Source organism: Rhinolophus sinicus, chromosome 4 (genome assembly GCF_057876585.1).
Source record: "Rhinolophus sinicus isolate RSI-liver-muscle chromosome 4, RSI-T2T, whole genome shotgun sequence".
Lineage (NCBI taxonomy): Eukaryota > Metazoa > Chordata > Mammalia > Chiroptera > Rhinolophidae > Rhinolophus > Rhinolophus sinicus.
This window is the reverse complement of record NC_142504.1, coordinates 116,983,351-117,002,604: the sequence shown is the minus strand read 5'-3', so window position 1 is coordinate 117,002,604 and position 19,254 is coordinate 116,983,351. Positions and strand designations below refer to the sequence as shown.

Below are 19,254 nucleotides of genomic sequence, written 5' to 3'. Positions count from 1 at the left end.
CATCCTTTCATTGCAAACTTGGTTCTTATGCATAGTCATTGGAGAGATGTCTAGAATGATATTCAGAAGATTTTAGTGATGGCTCTTTCTTGATAATGAAATGTTGGATGAACGTTTACTTTCCTTATAATTTCTTGTAGCAATTTTGTGTCATTTTACAAAAGTAATAGACATGTATTCTTTTTAAAAAGACAGAAAGGAGAGAAGAAGAAGAGGAGGAAGTAGGAGGAGGAAAACATTTACAGAAAAGGTGTCAATTTTCCACCAACATGATTCATCCATGTTTTCCATGACGGCTCCGAGTAGGAGTGAAACTAACTTCATCCAACAACCTTGTGCAGTGTGCCTACACTTTAGGAAAGGCCTTACAAATGGTGCAGTTACACTTCGCTTGAAAATGACAGAGTCATAAACAAGAACGAGGCACACATTTTATTTTCAAGTCAAGCAAGGTGGTCCAAATCCCAAATTCCAGCTGGATTTCATGCAGAACACAGAGGGAGGGTGACTAAAAGGACTGTACTTGCTACTCAGTGGATTAATATAAGCTCTTAATTTTGAGTTTTAGCTTTGCAAGTTTACTGGTATTCATGCTAAGTGATATCCATGCAAAATTCACCGATGGTCAGACACATTTCCGAGAGGCAGACCCTAGAGAACGATTGTAACAGCACCTGGTGTGAGACCCGTGCTCGGCTTTACTTGTAGAACCATGTCTGAGCGATCACATTAGTAAAATAAAAACACAATATACAGAGATTGTCTTCCTTATCCGCACTACTATGTTAGCAGGAGATATTTGATTGAAAATCTTTAAACACAGAAGAAGTTACATTTATCTCTTAGAGATAATGATGTAGTTAAAAGTTAGCCACACAGAAACACAAGCAAACAATTAATACAAACATCGAGTTCAGAAATCCACATGTGACAATTTTGGACATTATATTTACCCCTCTACATTTCGAAGGGATCATTGAATATAGAGGTGCTCTTTCCACCAACTTTTTTATTTATTTTTTTGAAGGAAAAATCTATGATGATCTCTGAAACCCTTATATGGAGTTACCAAGTCCTTCAGACTGTTGAAAACATTCTCATTTCTGTAGCTAGGGGATTGAAATAGTTGAACAGATGTACTATGAACCCGATCAGTGTAAAACATAAATATCCACATGGCTTGGATCCCATATAAGCAAAGGTTTCTCGCAGAACCATAGAGGTTTGGACTTGCAAAGGGCCATCTCCTCAGCAGGAGTGGCTCTAACTCTGGCTTCTGGAGGCCTTGAAAAGTACCCGGGCTCCACGTCCAGACCTGTGGTCCCTGGACCAGCAGCATCAGTGTCACCAAAGAGCCTGTTAGAAAGGCAGACTGAGGGCCCCCGCTCAGGTGTCCTGAGTCAGAAACTCTGGAGGTGTTTGAACCAGCTCTCCAGGACATCCATGCTGGTGCGTTTGAGAACCATGCTCTCAGTGGGCAGAGTCTCAGGGGCTCCTCTCAGTTCACGCTGATTTTTTTTCTTCTAACAAAATGGGAAGGTCTCCACTGCAAATCAACATGGCCCCTCCCACCTCTGCTTTCCTGGATCTCTGCTGCTTCTAGAAAGAGATGCCATCTAACTGGCAATACTTGTGATGACAAGTGAAATGACAGGAGCCCTGGTCACTCTGGTTCTTTCACTGGCCATTGCTCTGTGTCCCAGGGTCCCCTCCTAGATGTCACCTCCACTCATGACAGATGACGGATGAAGGGCAGCCCATGTACCTGCCCAGGTCTCCCCAGAGGAGTGGACACAATTAGCAGCCCTCCACAGCGGCACGATGCCCACCAGCCCCAAGCCCCGAGCAGCTGGCCGTCTTCACGCTGACGCTTCTGACTACTGAGAATTGGGACAGACACAATATACTTTGAGTATTCAGGAGTCTGATCCCCAGCAAAGAGGATGAGGAGATCCACCCCCAAAGTGACATCAAAAGCTCTAACTAGCAGATGTGCTCTTCGTACAATCATCTGACTACGGCGAACGCAGCCAACATGAAAACAGCTGGAGAGCAAGTCCAGCTGAGCTCATTCCCACAGTGTCTACAAAAGTCAATGGCAACTCAGCAGCTTACCTGCCTGCTCACACTCCCCAGGTGACGCATGTCACCATGGCTGCATTCAGAACAGGACCCCAAGGCTCAGAACTTGTGAACAAAGGCTGAGGTGGTTGGAGCCGGGGCCCAGGAACAGCAGTGAGGAGCAAAGCTGAAAGCAAAGCCTGGGACTGCGTGCATTTCGAAAGGTCTTGTCAAACCTCGTAGGTAGCTGTGCTGAGCTGGGGAACCCAGCACAGTAGCCAAGGGTACACAGGGCTGTGAGTGAACCTGCCACTCAAGGGAACCACCTTCTGGAACCCGTGGCACCTTCACAGTAAACAAAACATCCTGCCAGACCGTTAGGACACACGGGGCCCTCTCCGTAGGCAGGCTGGCCCTGGATTCAGCCCACGTCAGAGCAGCCTTAAGCACTCTGAACTGTTCAGGCTGAACCTTTCCACTTCCAAAAGGGGAATTATTAAAATACGGAATAAGTCAGAATCAGATAACATGACCATCTTGTAATTCTTTTCTTTCGAAGACTACAAGTAACCATCAGCATTTTAGGCCACCCACTCTTACTATGTACAGCTTTTTACAAACAAACAAGTCATTAGACAAACAAGTCACTAACATTTATATGACAAATAACTTAACATGCAACACATTTTCAATGGCCAAGAAAACTGTAATTACCTTAAATAGAAAGCCACTTACAAATGTAAACGCTGGGAGATAGTTGCAACCAGTGTAGACCAAAATTTACAAATTTCAGATGATAAGTTTGCAGAGAAAATGAACACATCGATATAGATGCCCAATTTCATGACTATGTGGTTTATGTGCATGGGTTTAACAAGTCCTTTGAGCAGGAATGGTAGAGTTACACAACAGGCCATTTTTCTCAGGGTAACGCTGCTTCAGAGGTACCTGTGAGCCCTTCGGAACTCGCAGTAAGCTATGGCTCTGGGGGGAAGGAGACGGTGCTTAGATGAGTTCTCATCTCCTGCTCAGAACAAACCTGACCTTGGGGTTCAATTAACATATCGGGATTATTAATGTGGTGTGTCAAGGCATCCGAGACACCCAGCAAACGCAATTGTCTGCTGTACCACGATTCGGAGTTGAGTCACAGAAGCCTTCGCAGCGATGACTCATGCAGTTCAGCCGTCATCTCCCCCTCCTCCCGCTCTGACTCCTATCTGAGGAGGAGGAGGAATTTTATGGTGGGGACTGCTAGAGCAGGGAGCTCGGGAGAGAGGGGAGTTGGGAGAGAGAAGCACAGAGGTGGGGGGGTAGGGCAGGGATGAAGGAAATGGTGGTTTCCTTCCGATGTGAGCTGGAGAACAAGCTCATTAACAGCAAGTTTACCTAAAATGTTCAGAAAATGGCATCAGTGCCCACGCAGCTGAGCACAAACAAGTCAGAACAGCAGAGAGAGAATCTCTCTAAGATATCTGCTGGGGAAATAGGAGAAAAGGCCTTGCCCACCGCGTCACTATTTAGCAGTAGGAAATGGAAATCGTGGCTTATACATATGAAACAGCGAGCATTTAAATATCCCAGAGCCTGTCTCTCTATGTGAAATCAAAAGGCGCAGAAAAACAACAGCTGCCTTGGGGCACCAAGGCAGCCAAATCTGAGGAGAAGGCATTGTTTTCTTTGATGTTCACTGAAAACCCCAGTTTTCAGGCAGCTTGCCTTCAAATGCACACGCGGTATTTCTCCTGGAGCGTGGCTGCAGGAGGATGACGCGTGTGGTGGGGAGAACTTCTGTACTTCCAGCAGGAAGAGAAGGTGCTTCTGGATTGGTCACATTAATTCTATACAGTATCAGGAAAGTAGCTACCCAGATTGGCAGGGGCGCCCCAACACTTCTCGGGGTGATCAGAGTCTGCTACAAGTTCTTCTGGAACTCTGTGTTCAGAAACTTCACAGGTTGAGATCCTTGCAGGACATACATTATCATCAAATCAAAACTCACTGTAGGAGAAACAAGCTAAACTCTGATTAAAGCAACGATGGGAAGGAAGGACAGCCCACCTGACTGTGAAATGAAGCCATTTGCATTGACACTCGGACACCAGGGGTCTGCAGGTCAGCTACCCCTCTAGTACTGAGCCTCAGGCCCACAGCATCCAGGAGGGAGCAGAAGAAAGACACGGGCAAATGCATCCTGGAAGCACATTTGCCATGCATCTTAGAAGATAGCAGCATTCTTTTTAATGCTTCCATTTGTGTGCGTAGGAATCGGAGAGGCAAACGGGGGACAGCCGTCCACGGTGCAGGAAGTTATTCTCATCCATGCAAGTCCAGAGGCCACCAGGAGGCCCCTCTGTGCAGCTGGAGAGTCACACACAGTAGCTGCTCTGGCTTTGCAATGACACCTCCAGTTCTGCAAAGCACATGAGGCTTCATTGTCAGGATAATGCATATCTGCTGCTGGGTTTGCACGAAGTGCGAAAAATGTTCCACGCACAGTAGTTCTGCTTTTCCTTCAAATACTTAAATACTCATACACAGCTTCTTTCCCCGGCCATCAAACATGAAAGCTCTTGATTTCCCATCCTCTCTAACAATTTTCTCCTAGTCTAGCCAGGGAACCGTTGCAAATGTAAGCTGTGTTTGCTGCAGGAAAGTAATCAGTGAAAATAAATTGTTGAGCTACAGAAGTCAACGTGCAAAGACTTACAATGAGTTTGTTTGTTGATCTAAAATTTGATATTTCCTATCGAGTCCTGATTTGACAAGTGTATATTATACAAAGTCATTTTTTTAAAATCCTCTTGCTTTTATATCCTCCTAAAAGATACCATAGTCTTGCAGTCAGCAAATTATTTTCTAATATAGAATAATTTAATCTTTTCATACCATTGTCTCCTTGTAAACATGAATAAATATGAAATTGTCATGAAAACTGCATTTGAAACTCAAATGGTGATCATTTTAACCCCATATTAACATTTCCAGAGGGAGTAATATTTTGGGTAAATGTGCATTAGACATCATTACAAATTAAGAAAAAAGCATTCTTTGTACAAGCTAGGATTTCCTAGGTGTATCTATTCACAAGACTAGTCTTCTTCAAATATTCATGCAGCCTCCTCCCCGAGCATGACCGCTACCTCACGTGATGTACTGAGTTCTGACTATTCCTTCGCCCCATAAAATTTATGACCCACACATCATCCTCCCTCCCATTTGTTTCTAATTCTCTCTTTTGGGGTAGGTTTCATTCCAGATGTAGCTAAGGTGTCAGCCAAGTATGTACCGGGGGTGCCAAAAAACTGTATACACATGACTTGTATTCATCTTTTGTTATCGGTGTTTAATGAGTATAACAATTTTAATAGTTTTTTTCTTTTTTAAAAAGTGTGTATACATTTTTTGGCACCCTCTGTATATCATTTTAATGCCTAGTTTCATTCTCAAAAGCTCGTTCACAGCTTCCACTATTAGAAAAGTTGTCCTTGGCTTTTTTCCTTGTTTTCCAGTCAACTCTACGAAGCCTAAGTTCACAGGATACGTCTCACAGGGCAGTGCCCTTGAGTAAAGCCCTCGGGTCTCTGCTGTGACCCCTGGCTGACCTCCTGAGATGCACTCACTGAAGGACCTCACGAGCACAGATGGAGGCAGCACACCTGCAGCAGCCGTGCTCTGTTCCTGACCAGAAGCGGGTGTGTGTGTGCAAATAAACTTGGCAAAGACCTATTTCCACTGATGAGATGTGCCTCCATACGAATGACCACAAAAATAAAATGCTAGTAAAATGGTCACTGGGTGTCCATGATCATGTGTTTAAACGTGGAGTTTATGGTATTACTGCTTTTCTTAAAACTGAAGAGCTGAAGCACAAACTGGGTTTATAAATAAATCTGCTTCTGAGCGTGGATTGCAAATATTCCTGACCATATTTATAGGTCCTTATTCTATGAAGAATTGAACGTATCTATGGAATTCTATTAACCTTTCATTTCTCAAGAGCTATAAAACTATGCAGCATTTCCCTTTTTTTTTTTTTTTTGAAATAGAATTTTAAAATAATCTTCATATACCTAGGGGTTTCCTAAATGGATGAACATACCTTATAAACACAAGTGGAATTTAATTAAAATACCATGAACTGTTGCCAAGATAACAAGGTGCAGCCTTGCTTAATTCCTCACTGTCCTGTTCAGCGTCTGGCCCACGTGCACGGAATCCACCGTGCGAGGGCTCCGATGTGTCTTTCTTCACACGTGAGTACAATGGGTTGAGGGTGGGGTGTCCATTCGACTTTTATTTTCTTTAGTGTCATTGAGAGGTGACTCATGGCGCAGGTGGCACTTGAACACTTGCTTGTAGGCCTTCCTGAAGTTTTCAGAGAGAAATGCGTATATGATAGGATTCACCGAGGAATTGCTGTACGCCAGGCAGTGGGCCAGGATTCTGAAGAGGAAGGAGGCAGGCGTCAGCGGGAAAACTCCAAACTCAGCCCAGAGATGGACGATGTGGTGCGGCAGCCAGGAGATCCCGAAAACCACGACCACCACCAGGACCGTCTGTGCCGTCTGGGAGGGAGACGGGCGTAAGGGGAGTGGGGGGGAGGGGAAAGAGAACTCAGTCAGGACAGGAAAAGAATGCAGCATCCTAAGGCCTGTCCTAACACATTCTGTGTGTATTTTCATGGGATCAAACAGATTGTATATCTGTATTAAGTGTTGGCCTTCCTGTCGCATAAGAGTTTTGTTCAAACTTCTTTGGGACGTGCCACGACCTTCCACAGGAAAATCTGTCACGTGTGTGAAATGCGTGTGGATAACGGGAATGTGCTTTGCATCACAGAAATGGGACCATCTGACATTAACACTGTCACATAGAACCCCGAGCTCTGACGCAGGACCCACCTGAGAAGCTTCCCCAGGGGAGGCAGTTCCCAAGAGCCTTTGAACCCTGTTCCAAGCAGTCACCTCAGCAGACCTGTTCATGTTTATTTCTCCTCCTTAACCTTTGGCAAGTTAAAGACAGGAGAGCCACTTCTGCTTCTGCCTGCAGACCAATGAGCCCGTTTGCTTGCATCTTAACCCTTCTATCAGAAATTCCTGGAAAGCAGAGGCAGGGCTGTGTGTACGTGTGAGGGTCCGTGCTGAGCAGGTGACGGGACAAAGTCTCCCCTAATAAGGACCCTACGCTGTGCCCCGGGCACCCTCCTGCTTCCCATCTGCGCCTGGCATCATGGACAGGCACGTTACCTCCTCGGGGCTGCAAAGCCCAAGAGCTGGAGTCAAGCTTTACGCCACTTGCTTTCGCTTGTTTCCTCACTGCCTGTTCGGTACATGTGAAAGGGAGCAACTAGGGAGCTAATGTGATTCGCTGAAAACTCCGTCTCTGTGGATTTGGTCCAAAGAAGGTTGTCTGTTCATATTTTCAAACAATAAAATGCAAAGCAATTAGCTGCTTTCTTCCTTCAAAGATTGCCCCCACCCCGTTCCCCGCAGCAAGGGCAGCTCAGGAACCAACAGGGCCTGAAAGGCCGGTGATGCGGCAGGACCAGGACGCAGGGCAGCAGTGATGGTCGACAGTGGGTGACCAGGTTCCCCTTCTTCACTCAGTCCCCCGACACCCTCATGGAGCAGACCTGCAAGTGACCCGTGGGTTGTGGGTTGTCGATGAGGAAACTGAGACTCAGAAAGGTGAAGACAAGAGCCTACTGCCCCACAGTTCCACGCAAAGCTAGAGCTGGAAGCCAGGTCTGCGGGATCCCAAAGCCATGGTCCCAACAGCTCCGACCGAGAGCAAGAATGGCCGCAATCTTGGTAGCCCCTGATCGCCCCATCCCACTCTGCCCCCCACCCACTGCTGTCGTGGAACAAGTGTTGTGCTGGCCATGTGAGCAGTAAACGCCCACAGAGGACCAAAGGCGCTCAGCACGTTTCCCCAGCCCCCACAGACACCTCAGCTCCCCCTTCTCCTCCTCAGGGGGTCTCCTGCGCCTGGGCGTGAGACATACTTCCCCTTGCCTGAAGGCTAGGAAGCAAGTGACCCCTCTTTTTTCTCAGATTTAGTCCAGGTTGTACTGTTTTAAGAGTGTGCTTGGATTTGTGGGGTGGGCACACGAATGTTTGAACCACGTCCCTTCTGCACAACTCAGACAGGAAAGCGTAGGCTGTAGCTTTCCCCCATCTTCCGGCCACAACCCGAGAGTGGAGTGCAAGATTTACCTGCCAGCTACCAGTCTATTTCCCTTCTATCCAGAAATAATCCTGACCAAAATCCAGGAATCGAGGGAAGCAAAGTTGGGAGGAAAGAAGAGAAATGGAAGGAAGAAGATGAACACAGGTTATTGAGGCTCATTTCCCAATAATTTCACACTGAAGGAAGAAGAAGACACTAGAAGGGGATTTCATGATGAAGAAATCACAGCTACACCACAAATTCTTCCCTGAGAAAAACGGGGCCCTTCCACTGTGCTGCACGTCGGGAGGGCAGACAGCGTCCCACCTCCACACAGCTGGGGGGACATTCCCATGCGAGAAATGACCTTTCTAGTACTTGTGATGAATTAGACTCTTACTGTGACCGAAAACAACACCCAGGATACCACGAGTAGGACCCAGGTCTGGAAGGCTCGACGCTGGGTAGCAAACTGAGATGTGAGTGCAAGTCTAGCAGAGAGGGTGGGAAGGCAGGAAGTGTGTACCAGGCTGCAGTACACATGGTGGAAGAGACAGTCGGACTTCAGGTCAAAGCCAGCACGAACGCCGTGGTCAGAGGGCAGGACACGAGAGTTCAGCTCACTACCGAAAGGCACTGGGAGTTGTGCAGAAGCCCAGCTGGCATCAGCCATAAGCTAGTTGCACGATCTTCGAGAAATGGTGTGACCCCCTGAGCCCTGACTTCCTTGTCTGTGAAGGCAATGACCCCCAGACTGTGCCCACCCCACTTAAACATGTAAAAAACCCCGGCGTCACCTGACAACAGGGTGGCAGGGTCACATGTCATAGCTGCTTACTGCATGACGCACAACGGAAACAAGTCATCGGCTCACACATATTACGGGGTGTCTGCTATCAATCCATTTCTCCATCAGTGCAGGTTGCTGAACCAAAACCATCAGAGGTAATTATACCCACAAATCGAACAGAAAATCACCGTTCTTCCTAAGACAATAAGACCATCTCTCTGCTTCACAAAATGAATACTCTCTGGTGTTCAAAAGAAAACAGCTTCCTGTAGGACGCTCTCACCAAGTACCCAGCTTAAGGCAGAAACAGGGCCCAGCTTATTGATGAGATCCCTGTGGTATCTGGACACATAGGAAAAGGCAGCGTTCTGTAAATGTGGGGCGTCGTCTCAGGAGTGTGTGCTGCTGCGGGTTTGCAGTTCATTAAACCTTCACACTTTTATTTTTCTTAATCCCACGGTCTTAGAGGTATAAACAACATTATTTTTCTTGGTCTACCTGTAGCTTTGAAATGTGACTAGATTACAATTTACAATATAAATATGAGGAAAGAATGCTTACATAAACCCTGCTGTTTATCTAGGGCTGTTTCCAAAAGAATTAAACCGAACGCTGATCTGGGAGCCTGTGCCCCTCGCCAGGTGTCTGCAGGGCCCCTCTCTTTCCCATCCCCCAGGAGCTCAGCCCCACACAGGGCATTTCTGTTGGACAGTGCACGCTCAGCGCCCACACGCAGGCCCTGGCATCTGCGCTCCGTCTTTGCGCTGTCTCCGGGGGGGCCACAGTTCCTGCACCCGTGGGCCAGTCACACACAGTAGCTGATGTTCTTCATGTCTCCTCCAGGCCTGGAAACTGAAAAGCCAGGGGGAGGGTAAGAGGAGACCACCGTCCCTCGTTGCTCGTGTGTCAGGTCCACGTTGAAGGTCTTGGTCAAAAGAACACGTCACACAAACCCCAACTGTGGGATGGAAGCAGACCCGTGCTCATCACGGCCCAGGGCACCGTGTTTCAGAATTCAGGTATCTAGGCCTCACCCCCACTCAGATGGTGATAGTGACCCCAGAATTGGCCTTTGTGAAAAGCTCAGGTGTTTGAAGAACCACCGAGAAAAGCCCCAACAAAAGCAAAGGAACTTGCCCTCCTCAAGTTACAGACAAAGGTGTCCCCTCAGTATCGACCACCCTTGAGGCTGACCCAGGCATTGTCCCCAAAAAGCCTTGGAAAACCTGTTCCCTGTCTTTCTGTCTGAAATGTCAGGAGGTCAGCAAAGAAGCCCCCTTTGCAGAGAACAAGGCTGACTTTCTAATTTCTTACTGTGTCATTTCCTACAGTAGCATTGGCCCCAATCAGAGATGGAATTATCTGCAGAGTATCTGCTACTGTCCTCAGCTGTCCACGCGGAGAATCACGGTATCTTCTGACAGAGAAAAGCCGTCATCTCAGTTACATACTAAATCTCTTCCCTTCATTAGCTTGCTTTCAGCTCCTTATGCCAGCAGTATCTGAATAATACCCACCTCCCTTTGTCCTGTGAGATGCTCTTTCTCAAGTCATCTGACACACCTGGATTTTTCTTTAAAGACCTTATCTCACAATATGTCTAATGGAACGTGGCTGGAAAGAGAAAAAGTGACTAAAAGATGAGAGTGATGAAAAACACTGTAAATTGTATAAGTGACAGCCAAAAAGCTTGCTGGATTACTCCAAGCCAGAGGGAAAGCGGCTGTTGAAAGAGCCCAGTGGTTAATAGGGTACCAAGAGGGCCTGTCTCTAGTTTCCTCGTGGAAGGGACCATCCAGTACGGATGTGTGTCCCATTCTGAAGTCATCCAGACATTATATAAGCACGTTGTTTCAGCACCCGGTCAGCCTTGGGCCAGCAAACATCCCTTTGTGTCTGTCAGGACTTGAGCAAATCTCTTAAGCAAGCATAGGGCTCTACACTGTGGTCACTGCTCTTTCTGCAGTGGAAATGGCCTTCTTCTGTAAGTCCCCAATGTGCAGGATGACTGCTCAGCTCATTTGTCACCACGGGGTACCACTGTAGCAGCCTGTTCTGGGAGCCCCTGTATGGATGGACCCCGACGGCCACTGCGGGGAGGAGTGGAAACAAGTGAAGCTGAAGCGAGGGAACTGTCACCATCTGTGTCACATGGAGCCACTAACCAGCAAATAGCGACCCTGTCTGTGCAGCAGATTCTAGGCTGCGACGGGACATTGAGCTGCCCGTCCTGTGCCTTCAGGCTCACTCTTACCACCTGCCCTGGCTCGCTGGTCCCCACCCCCATCCGCTCTGTCCCCCGCCTGGCCCTCTGCGGCCTCTTTTCTCCTCTTTTCCCCTCTCTTCCCATTCCCTCGCCTTACCCCTCCCCTGCACCTGGTGGCTGTCTCTTTCTTACACACGTACACACACAACAGCCCTGCACTTTATTTGTTCTATGCAAACAAGGAGGCAATAAAAATACATGAAAAGAGATCTGACATCTGTTCAGTGGCCATGAAGGGTCAGAGGCTGTGAGAATGCAAGAGAAACTCCACTTCCTGCCTCCAAATGCTGAAACCTTCTCCTAGGGTAAGAATTACATTTGCACACACACGTGTATAGCCATGCCTGTGCATACATATATGCACACACACACATATGCACACCTATAAAACTCATCACTAATCTCCGCTCCGCACCTTTGTTGTAAAACAAAATAGAGGCTTTTCTCATCCCTTCTTATGAGACTTAGTTTCATTCTCCTCACCCTGCGTTCCTCTCTGAGACTTGCACAATTTGTCTCCAACACTTTTCAAACGTAGGGACTAAAAGTACTCATAGCATACAAATAAGATCCAGCTAATGTTAAAGAAATGTTTTCTTCCATGCCTCTTGGTAAGCATGCAGTCTTTTGCAGCCATCATAAGTTGTGTCGTGTATCAATGGCGTCACTTCCGCCACCTCCGCAAAACTCAGCCAGCCCCTCGCTCCCCACGGACGCTAACCTCTCCCTCCACGTGACTAGCACGTGTTCCTCCGCTCTGCGGTGTCGGCTGCTCCCAGAGCCCCAAGGTCACGAGCCCTGAGGAGAGTGCTGTCCAAGGAAAGAGTGTAAGCAATCCCTAATTGTTTCCAATGAAACATTTTCTTGGAGATGACAAGTGTGGCTCAGGCGGAAAACTAAGACAGAGACTAAAACTGGAAAAACTCCAGGATAACTACACGTCATTGAAAACTGGCGGGAAACACCAGCTGTCACACTGCCTCGCACTTTGTCAGCTGCTATGAAGAGGGATCTGTAGGCTGAAAATAAAACCTACCTCATGTTGTTTATGTTGCGCTGTTTGTTTTTGGTGAGTTGTCCTAAAAACTGACTGTATTCCAAATACAAGCTAACTGGTGTGCTTTTTAACCAACTCTCTACGTTTCTTCTCATCGACTCTGGGAACTGGTGTGTTTTCAACCACATCATTGTTTATAAATGAAGAAAGTCAGGAAGAGCTGTGCTTTGTTTAAGTCGAATTTTAAAAATAAATGTGTTAAACTATATACAATTTCTGCAAATCGAATCATTTATCATAATAAACATTTAGAAGGAAGAACAATGTATTTTCAGATGTTGTGTCTAACATTTGAGGGTAGCAATGTCTGCTTATCCTGTCCTCCTCCCTAATCTCATTCTACTTTTGAAACTCCGCAATTATGCAGATATTGTCTGAATAAGAGCTAAGCTCATCCTCATTTGTGAACAGGCTTTTCCTCAGAAGGTGAAATGTGCTCAACAGCAGGCCGTTGGCTGCTTTGACATTACTCAGGAGAAGCGTGTTTAAATCAGGATACGTGTGATGAGAAAGACCATTACAGACGGTAGAATTCCCCTGGGAGCTGCCTCCCATCTGTAAGTGTCTCCCCTCGGAGCCAACACCAGTTCAAGTCCAGGAGGAAGAGAGGACAGTGTGTCTGCTTCTGGGGCTTAAAGGAAAGATCTCCGCAGTGTTCTCTCAAAAGACGGGTTGAGCCAGAGCCTCTGGAATCACATCAGGGATGGTAAATACACAACAAAATGAGTAGAGTTTCATGCAAATTATGGTGTCAGCAACTCTACGCTCTGTCTCAACCAGCCGACAACCTCCTAAAGCAGCTCGGACCCCAAACACACGTTTCCTCGCCTCCCCAAACCTCCACGTAAATGTTAACGCACAAATGGTGCCCTGCATTGCCCTCCAGAGCTGGTTGTCTATCCCTTCCCTGTGCCTGAGGGTAAGAGGTCACTTCAAACATCGGTACCAAGGAACCGGAGCTTCACAGGCATTGGACGGATGTGAGGACAATTCAGAATAAAAAAAATGTAAGCTGCAAACTGTGCCATAGACAATATACATACGTGAACATTACCTTTTTCTTGGATGCTTCTGATTTCTTGGACATGTTCTTCAACTTTCTATGCAAATGATTAAGGACCTGAAAAACACAGACTAATAAAACCAGTTTGCCTCACATCCCACAATTCATTGTCTGCTTTGCATTGACAATTCTTGACATTCTGAAATGGGAATACTATTCTTTACAAAATCATTCAAATTGAAGTTTACATAAGGTCATAAAATAACAAGTATGAACTGCCAACCACGTCTGTACCCAGGGGCAGTTTACAGTGAGAGCTTCAGTTTACAGAGCATTCTGGGACGGGCACCTGTGGGCTTTCTCCAGAAGGAGCCACACTGAGACCTACCCTTATTGGTCTTCTTCTCACCTTGACTTCTCCCGAGATTCTACATCTTAACAATGAGCAAGGCCCTCTATGTGCTGGACACGATGTTAAATCCTAGGTACATGCAGTAGCTAGAGCTCTCCCTCCAGTGCACTGCCTGATGGGGAAAGGAGGCAGGTGGGCAAACAAGGCCAATATAACCAGATAGTTCTCCCATGGCCAACGTTTGCTTTAGTGTGACCCTTCTGTTTTCCCTTTGGGGGCTGTCTCTGCTGTAAGTGTCCTTAAGGTAAATTTCTACCCATCAGGCCTCTTTCTTTCTTCAAACCCTACCCAGTAAGTTGTGCTCTCAGACAACCTGCACTTGGGGAAATCAGCCTCACTATGATCTATAGATCGCTCAGCAAGGTTGACAGTCAGTATCCCTGTCAGGGAGTCTCCTGGAAAGACACCGGCTCCATTCATCAGAGACATGACTTTTGTGTCCTCTGGCCAGTGTATAGTCAGGAGAAATGATGTGGGATGTGGGTTATATAGCATAGGAAATTACAACAGTCCAAGACGATTGGTTGCATATACAGCACACTGGTATCTGACTTCAGTTTTATATCCCACTGAGTGAAAATCGGAGGAAAATTCACCTCTGGGTGACCAAGAGTTTCGATTGTCCACCAATTGCTGAGCAAATCTCGCCAAGAATTTGAAGCCCCACTCCAGCCCCGTCTCTGTTCCCTCCAGCACGGCACACGGACGTAATCTCATAGAACTGGGCTCGTTTCAGAAGCCGGCTCCGTGTAGCACTTCCCAGTCACACTAATCCGGGACACCCAGATCAAGCGGACATCGCTGCGGTGGGAATTCCTGACTCCAGTTCCCAACTTTACTACATGCTTTTCACTTCCCACGGGGCTGAGCATTGTCTAGAAGACACACTTTCACTTGCTACAGCAGCATTTGGGATCACCCTCAATACACCGACAATGGCTTAGGTTACTGCTTTGCCAACAGAAATTGGGGTACCATAAATCGGATGGAAGGCAAAGATAAAAGAGGAGCTTTTGCAGGAGTAAATGAGAAAGTCTTTCAAAGGGGAACGAAAGAGCTGGAAACAGGACCCCGCCTGGAGAGGACAGGCCTGGCGAGGTTCCTTGGTGGCAGCCTTCCCAGGAGACCGTAGCTCACTGGTCAGTGAGAACAATGGACAGAGGAGAGAACAAGGGCGAGGCAGCCAAACAAAATCCAAGAGGGACGCCTGGAGATGAAGTGAAAGCAGAAAAATGAAATGTCATCTGCTTCCTCATGTGTCCAGGGGGTCTCTTCATTCCTTCAGCAAACTGTTGGATCACATCTAGTCACTTCAAAACACCAACAGAGTGTTGAGTGGTTAATGGAGAGAATAACCCAAGTGTATTGTTCTTAGCTCTGTTTTATTTAATAGCCCATGTATTGCACACATATTAATATATTATGGTGCATCCCAGAGGTTTGTCATCAAAGGGAGAAGGAAAGTGGTGTCATGATGGGTCATGACTGCATTTCTTTAGAAGGCGATGATGATGACACGGTGACATTTCTGCACTGCTGTGTGCATTAGGACTGTGTGTAGGAAGCCTGTACTCACACCTGGGACAAGCTCACCGTGACCATCAGAATCCCTGGGGATGTGGGGGAACTTGGCGGGGGGGGGGGGGGGGTCATGTCACCTATGCTTAATGGCTGAACTAAACAAAAGCAACTTGAAGTCAATTTTTATCTCCATCTGTTCAAACCCTGAAATGGATTTGCATACATTACTTTGAATTCCAAATAAATTTCCAGTTACGTTTAAAAGCAAACTATTTCCATGTAAAAATATCCCGGTGATCACGTATTCATTGAATTTAAAAAAAAAAAAACAAAACACACTTTTGAACTTTGCTCTCTGAGTGACTTTTATAAATTCTCAAATGGTAGAAATGTAGCCTGATTTATTCCTAAAAGTTTACCTTGTCATTTCCATTAAGAAGACTGAAAGACTTTTGGGGAAATGAAGGAAGAGTATGCTTCGGTTCTAACTTATGTAATTTTGAATTAAGAGGCACTATTTTACAAGACTCCCTCTTGTTCCAAGCTTCATGTCCCTAAGGCCTTCACCAACGTTCCCCTCCCTCAGGAGGCGGGGTCCCTGCAGGGAAACCCTTCCTGAACCGCGTACCAGCTTCCTCAGCTGACTCAGCTGCTTCACTCCTCCACACCCTTTTTTCTTCTCAATGAAACAGAGACGAGAGCTGCAGCCGTGCGGTTGCCGTGCAGGCTAAATGAGACAGCGCACATACCAGACCACTGTGCAGTGCAGAAGCAGCCTGTGCATCAGCAGAAGACGAAGCGAACAGACCAGCCAGTCCCCACAGACCTAAGTGAGAGTTATTTTCCAAATTCCCTACCCATTTGACACAGGCCATCCTTTCATATAATATCCAAAACTAGTGTTACCAGTCAGCACAGATATAACTGCATAGGTGATATGGGGGTTGGGGTGTGCAAACACCAGGGGCTTATATTAAACATTTTTGCTGGGAGAAATACTTTCTAAATTGAATGAAAGAAACTACTATTCTACATTCGCTGGTTTTTCACAGCCCCACGGTCACAGGCTTATCAGAAACAGAACGAGCGACAGAGAGGTGAAGATAAATCAGTGGATATTTCAGAATGTGGTCACAAGGGTGTCTTCCTGACGATGAGGGCACTCCCAGAGAGTGTGCTGGGGACCCCATGGGTCACGATCACGGGGTTATTAGGCTCTTTATTACTCGACATAAACAAGTGGTGTGCACCGTGTAAGGCCTTTTGATCAGTAGGAAATCTTCAAACCCACCGGCTGTGGGTGAAAGAGGGCACCACAGTGCTGAGCTCTGCTGGGCGATGCAGAGGGAGAGGAAGACTGATTTCTCAGTAAGTAGGTCCAGGGAGGCTGGACCAGATGTGTCAACACTGGGTCTCCCCACAGTCAGGGTTCAGACGTGCCTACACTACAACCTCCATAAAGAGGACTGAAAGGGGAAACCCATCCATCCAAAGTTCTCTGCAGACGCTGGTCAGGACTCTGAAGAAATTCTTTTACCACTGGGTTTGTAAAGCTAAACTTGTGTGTGAAATAAAACTGAAGCTCTGTCGCCAGGAGCAGTGGCTTCACAGAGCCTCCTGTGTGACCTGCGGGAAGGGGACCTCAGCGGAGTCACCCCCTCAAGTCCCAGCTGAGTGCTGGGCAGAAGGCGATGGGGAACAGCCATCCTGGCAAAGGGCCGCGCGCTCCGAGTGACCCAGCCTCCCTGCGACTCTGCAGTCACGCAGCAGGCTGATGGGGGGAGCTGCTAAAACTGAGTGGGGTTCTCCTCCCCGGCCTCCTGCCAGGACAACCTCGGCTGCAGCTGCTGTGGCCAGCAGGGGGAGGAGAGGCGGGACGTCCGCGAAGGGACCTGCAAAACTTTCCCAGCGTCCCCCAAACTCCAGGTAACTTTCTCGGCAACATGAAACCCTCAGTCCAAAGCCTAGGCGACTGCACGTGGCAGTGGAGACCTTTCTCAACGCGGCGATGGCAAGGGGTGGGGCTGCTGCGGGGCTCCGAAAGGGGCGTGGGGACACACGGGGATGCCACGGGGCCCCCCGGGCCCCGCCGCCTGCCCGCCCGCCCGCGCGCCCTGCACCCACCTTGGCATAGCAGAAGCAGATGAGCAGAAGCGGCAGCACATAGCCAAAGACGAACGTGCACACCACGTAGGCTTTCTTGTGGCGCTGGTTGGGCCACTCCTCCCAGCAGAAGGTCTGGTTGCTGACGTCCCGGTGGAAGAGGCGCTGGTGGTACGCCACGGGCGAGGCCATGGCAATGGACAGAGCCCAGATGCAGCCCACGCCCAGCAGCGCGTTGCGGGACACCCGCAGGGAGGACGAGCGCCGCGAGTGCACGATGGCCACGTAGCGGTCCACGGACATCGCGGCCAGGGTGAAGATGCTGACTAGCATGGACACTGTGAAGAAGTAGTGGATGAACTTGCAGATGAAGGCGCCCAACACCCAGGTGGGCAGCGCGTACACCGTGGCCTGGAAGGGGATGCAGAACAGCAGGTAGGCCAGGTCGGCGATGCTCAGGTTAAGGATGAACAGGTTGGTGGTGCTGCGCGGCTTGCCCGGCTTGCTGCGCGCCAGCACGGTGATCACCAGACTGTTGCCCAGCACGCCGAGCGCGAAGATCAGGCCGAACACCACCAGCGTCAGGAAGTTCTCCACGCCTATGCCGAAGAGCGGCGGCGGCTCCGGGGTGGGCGGCTCCGGCCCGCTCGCGTTCCCCTCGCTGAGATTGCCGGCCACCAGCTCCATGGCCCGCGGGGGCGCCCGGGACGTGCCGGCGAGGGGTGCCTGCCTGGGACAGAGGATGCCGGGGGGCACCGGGTGCCAGCCCCCAGCACCAAGCGCAAGCTTCTGAACTCGAGCTTCCTGGGTGGGCAGGCGCCCGGGCGGCCGTGCCTAGTGGCACCGTCTTTGTGCGGGGCCGCCTGAGAGAGGACGCGGGCGGGAGCCTCGAGCTGGACCTTCGTGGGCGAAGGCGACGGACCCCAGAGCGCGGGGGTCCCTGTGCCCGGACGCCGATGCCCGCCGCGAGGCCCCCGAGGGGGCGGGAGGGACCTCCGGTGCAGCCCTGGAGGTGGAGAGAGCCCTCTCTGCGCCTTACCGGCTCCACATGCCCGCGGCTGGTCCCCTCGCTCCCGGAGTGGCTGCGCGCTGCACCTGTTGCTCTGAGCTGCTCCCTTCCCGCGGCGCAACCGGGATCTGCTGGGCGCGCACAGCGCGCGGCGCCGTTGGTGAAGAGGGTTCCCTGTTGTTGCAGGGGTTCAAATCGGCACCAGGGCGAGCGCTCTTTTCTGTACTTTCCGGGCGGTTGGCGGGGCGGGTTGAGTCGTAGTGAGGACACAGCCCCGCTGAAACCCGCGTCCCCAGAGCCTCCCGTGTCCCCGGAAGTCACCGCGCGCTGACCCTGGACGAATCCTAACAGTGGGTCGCCGCCCACCTCTTTGCTGGAATCAGCCGCGCGCGCTCTGCAAGGTGCGGACCTGCCTGCGTCCAGCGAAGGCCACGGCTCCGGATGCTGCGCCTGCCAGCGGCGAGGGAAGCCGAGTCGCTCCACTGCGTGCGCGGCGGGGAGGCGCAGGGTGCGCCGGCTCCCTCGGCCCACAGCACCGAGGATCTTTCTCCCTCCTGGGGAGGCTGTCAGTGACAGCGATCCCCGCCCCCGTGATAAACCCCAGCACATCAGTGACTAGCGCTGCTGCCCAGAGTTGGTGAAATCCCTAAACCCCACCGTCACCCTGCCCGCCGCTAGGGAGCAAATCAGCAGGAAAGAGAAATGCATGGCTTGTTTGGGTTTTCTCTCTAATCCTGCCTGAGATGAAAGGGGTGTCCTGTTAACATCATCCAACTTTAGATCAGTTTTGTATTACATCACGCATCTGAGTGAAGTACGGACGTGAAATATTTGCACGGCGAAAAGAACATGTTGTATGTC

At 49.2% G+C, this 19,254-nt stretch overlaps 1 protein-coding gene across 1 annotated transcript; it reads right to left on the bottom strand.

The window, feature by feature from the left end:
• Positions 1-417: 417 nt before the first annotated feature.
• GALR1 (galanin receptor 1) lies at positions 418-18,789 on the bottom strand. The gene is made up of 3 exons (XM_074339818.2): positions 17,406-18,789; positions 13,400-13,465; positions 418-6,629 (listed from the first exon to the last, which is right to left on the bottom strand). The coding sequence occupies exons 1-3, from the start codon at positions 18,069-18,071 to the stop codon at positions 6,312-6,314; spliced, it is 1,050 nt and encodes a 349-aa protein (XP_074195919.1). The 5' UTR covers positions 18,072-18,789; the 3' UTR covers positions 418-6,311.
• Positions 18,790-19,254: the final 465 nt, after the last annotated feature.